Raw genomic sequence first — 3855 nt, forward strand, 5'->3', positions numbered from 1 at the left:
ATTTCTTACCAACTATACGGAAAAACTCCAGTTACAGTACATCAGCTATCAAGTGTTACAAAAGAAGACCTGTACAATAATTCCAAATAGACATGAAACTGTCCTAAGATGTGTGAAAAAAAGTCTCCCACAAGATGCTAGAAAAGAGATTACACCATATTTGAAATGCTTATTAATAAATGCTCGATCAATCAACTTCATTTGCCGTATTTTACAGCCTTTCCTAATGTGCTTGACACATTCTGCTGCTCAAGAGATTTTTATGACTTCAACCCACAGCGTCCTTCTTGGCCAGTTATTTTCCAGTATTACCAGATTACCAAAGCAAAAGCCTTTCTACTTTTTTTCCCCACCAATTTTTAAGCCATGCAAACAAGACCATGCAAAGTCACGTACCGGGCAGTGCAAGCATCGAGTCAAAGTCTCTGCAGTTGGATACTCCAGTGCTGTCTTCTGCACAGCTCTTCCACAGGTTTTCAAACACGGTAGACGTGGTGATCACACTACCATGTATACTGGAGACCTTCCAGTAATCATTCGGCAAAGTAGCTCCAACAATTGCCCACCCAGCCAAGCACAGGACAAAACCAACAATTTCCAACGCAGCAGTCATGCTTGTGAGTAGTAACAGTTAAATATCCCTATAATTAGATTACAATCAAGTGAAGCCTTTCAGAAGCCTCCTTGCTGTTTTATCTCTGGGTTTCACTCCAAAATGAGGCTACCTTTGCTCTTTGCTCAACCCTGGAGATAAGGCTTACAGTGCCTGACAATAAGAAGTGGGAGTAGTTCATGATAAAGATATTAGCATTTTATAAAAATTACTATTATTTTTCCTTAATGAGAAGCGACAAAATGAGCTTATTCTTAGTCTCAGGCAAGAAAGCCTATCAGTATTTCGACAAAATCAGAATGATGATACTAGCAAATATTTTATTTCCGTCTCTCCTCCAAAGTCAAGATTAAAATGGTGTGTAATTTTACTACTGGTCTCAAATCAAAAAGCTTCACTGTGTTATTTTCTTGATGCCTCAAGCATAAAAAAAGCTTGAGAATGGGAACTTGATTCTGTTGCTAGAAAATTTAGCTCTTTTTTTTGGAGCTATGGTCATAACTAACCCATAGCAGGTGTACTGCCAGCTTTTTTCAGGAAGGTTAAGGCTGTGAATGAGTAGGTTCCATTAATATTTTACAGTCTATTGATTTATAGCTGAACACATTGTCTTAAAAATAGTCCGAGTTACACTGGAATACAATTGTAATAATGCATATTTCATGGAAATTACATTTAAGAGACTGAATGAGCCGGTGTGACAGATCTGTCTCAAAAGGAATAAAATTACGAAGGAAAGCAGCAATATGAAAAATAATACATATCAGCTGATTGCATCAGTTTGTCAGAATATCTTAATATTAGAAAGAAATCTATTCTAGGCAAAGTAAAAGTATGTTAAACTTTGTTTACTCGCTTCTGCTCTTGACTTGACAACATCATAGACTCAGTTCACATCACCCACTAATGGTAATACCTTCAACTGCCCGTGCATCCAAACGGGGTTAACCATCTCTTGGTGATAACCTGCTCTTATCTCCAGGAAATGGAGTCAGAGTTTCTTCATAAAATAATCCTGCTGTGATGCAACATGGTAACAGATTCACGCTATTTACATAAAGACGACCAGGAGGATTAGCCATTGAGAGAGTCACAGCTTGCTCACAACAGATATCCAGGACTGTCTTCAAAATTCACTGGGCACTTCGAGCTGATGCTGTTAGGTTGGTAGGTTCAGCTACAAAAGGACACTGCAGTGCCACTGTGACATTGTTGCTTCCTTGGCAGCTAAGAGGACCATGGCCATGGATTTCAGTAAGTACAGACCTGGCAGCACAGCCAGTGTGATCCTGTGCAGCTCTGTACTTGCAATCTTCTAAAGAAACCAGAGGGTGTACGGTGAGAATTGACCTCGGGTGACTTTTACAGAATTCCCTCCTCCTGCTAAGTCATTGCAATTTGAAAAATGAACAGATTGCACCAGTATAATGGAACATCTTCATTCCATTAAAAGCCTTTCAAGGTGTTTCAAATGAATTAATCCAAACACAGGTGCTGTCCTCATGACCTCAGTGATCACTCTGCTGACAGCACTGTCGAAGTTGAGTGTAATTGGGACCTTGAACCAAGTTGCCCTAGATTTTATACTGCTGCCAAGGACAAAAAAGTTTAAAGAATTTCATTTAAAAGAAAACATCTCACCCTAATTAAGAAAGCTCTTTCAAGAGGCAGTCATGAAGTAGACATATTAACAGAAAAGATTAAACTGCAGACCTGGAATGCGTGGGTTTTTCCTATATGGCACCAGGCATTTTAATCATTCCCTTAAGGAAACCACTCCTCAGCTGTGTTGAAGAACACAGGGTATTCTTCACTAAATTTCCTAAGCTGTGGTGTGGTAGGTGATGGACATGACAGCAACTGCTGCTCTGCAGGAGGCTCTGCATCAGGAGCATAAGAGAGTTGGTGTTGACAGCTTCACATCACCACCATCCATGACTTCGGAGTTTTCTTTCAGACCTGCTCTAACCCAGCTGGGTGAACTGAATGTGCCTCAGTGGCTGGAAGTGAATTCCTGGAGCTCCTTTTCTCGCTTTGCTTCGTCCATAAGGATACCAACTTGTGCACTGCAAGATCGCTCTGCAGTGCAAACCAAGCACAGTAAACGGGAATAATTGGAAAATTCATTACAAAAGTGTACTCCTGGTGTAAGTAAAATGCTAGCGGACGTACCAAGATGTGACCATATATGACCATATAGCAATATATGAACAAGGTGATAAATTGTTCCTAACCCATCCGACACTCTCAAAACAGAGTATATTTGCATATAACATGGTTGAGAGAGGGGTTACAGGCAGAAATAGCATTTTTAAAAATCAGATCAGCCAATACAATTGGGAAAAAATTACTGAAAATATGAACACCTTAAATGTTTGATCAACATGAGCTGTACGGTTCTGATCACTTCTGAGACTCAGGAATGCTGAGTGAGCACTGTAGGAAGAGAACCAGCCCTGTGACAGACAGCAATTACTCTGCAGGCAGCCACATGACGTGCCCGTGGGTTGGCATGCGTGCCCTGTGCTGATTTTAGGGCCCACGCCGTTCTTTGAACAGCTGAAGGTGATCCACAGAGCCCTGCCAACCAAGAGTCCTCTCTTCCAACTATGATAGCCATGGGAAGGGAAGGAAAAAAATCCCTGGGAGGTGACTGCTTCAGTCCACCAGGAACTCTTCCGGTCCTGGGGAATATTTTCTTTCCATGTTGGGTGTAATGAAACTGCATTTGAAGAAAAAAAAAAAGAGGCTGTCTTACCTTGACTCTGCTTATCTTCTAACAGGGCTGAAACACCTGATTCTCCCTGTCACACGAGGCAAGGCAGAGCTGCCACACCACCATAACCATCCGTGCCATCTTGCTACCACCTACGAGAACTGAAGGATTGTTGGCCCCTTCTCAACACTTTAATTTCCAGAAATCATATCTAAGTTTCTAGACGAAACTTTGGCATCCTGGTGTCTACACAGAGGACGTCTTAAAGAGGAGCAAACTGGGTACCAGAATGGTATGAAAAGCTGACATTGTCTCCAATACAACGAGCAGTGATTCAAAATCCTTGGAAGGAAGCATATGATTAGCATCCTTTTGAGGCTTCAAATTCTGGCCTCATTACAGGATGGTGATACCTATTCTTAAACTGGCACCATCATTATGAAAGCAGACAAGGCCACCAAAGCCAGGGCCCTGCAGAAAAACCATGAATTCGCTGAATCTTGAGAGCTAAGCTCTCACATTTTAG

At 41.4% G+C, this 3855-nt stretch overlaps 1 protein-coding gene across 1 annotated transcript; it reads right to left on the reverse strand.

Moving 5' to 3' along the window:
• Positions 1–396: 396 nt before the first annotated feature.
• On the reverse strand, positions 397–613 carry LOC104543158 (claudin-10-like; the record flags this gene model as incomplete). The annotated part of the gene is made up of 1 exon (XM_010187699.1): positions 397–613. A coding segment is annotated over exon 1 (217 nt), but the record flags the coding sequence as incomplete, so codon positions are not given.
• Between the last annotated feature and the right edge of the window lie 3242 nt (positions 614–3855).

Source organism: Mesitornis unicolor, unplaced genomic scaffold (assembly GCF_000695765.1).
Source record: "Mesitornis unicolor isolate BGI_N332 unplaced genomic scaffold, ASM69576v1 scaffold1307, whole genome shotgun sequence".
Classification (NCBI taxonomy): domain Eukaryota; kingdom Metazoa; phylum Chordata; class Aves; order Mesitornithiformes; family Mesitornithidae; genus Mesitornis; species Mesitornis unicolor.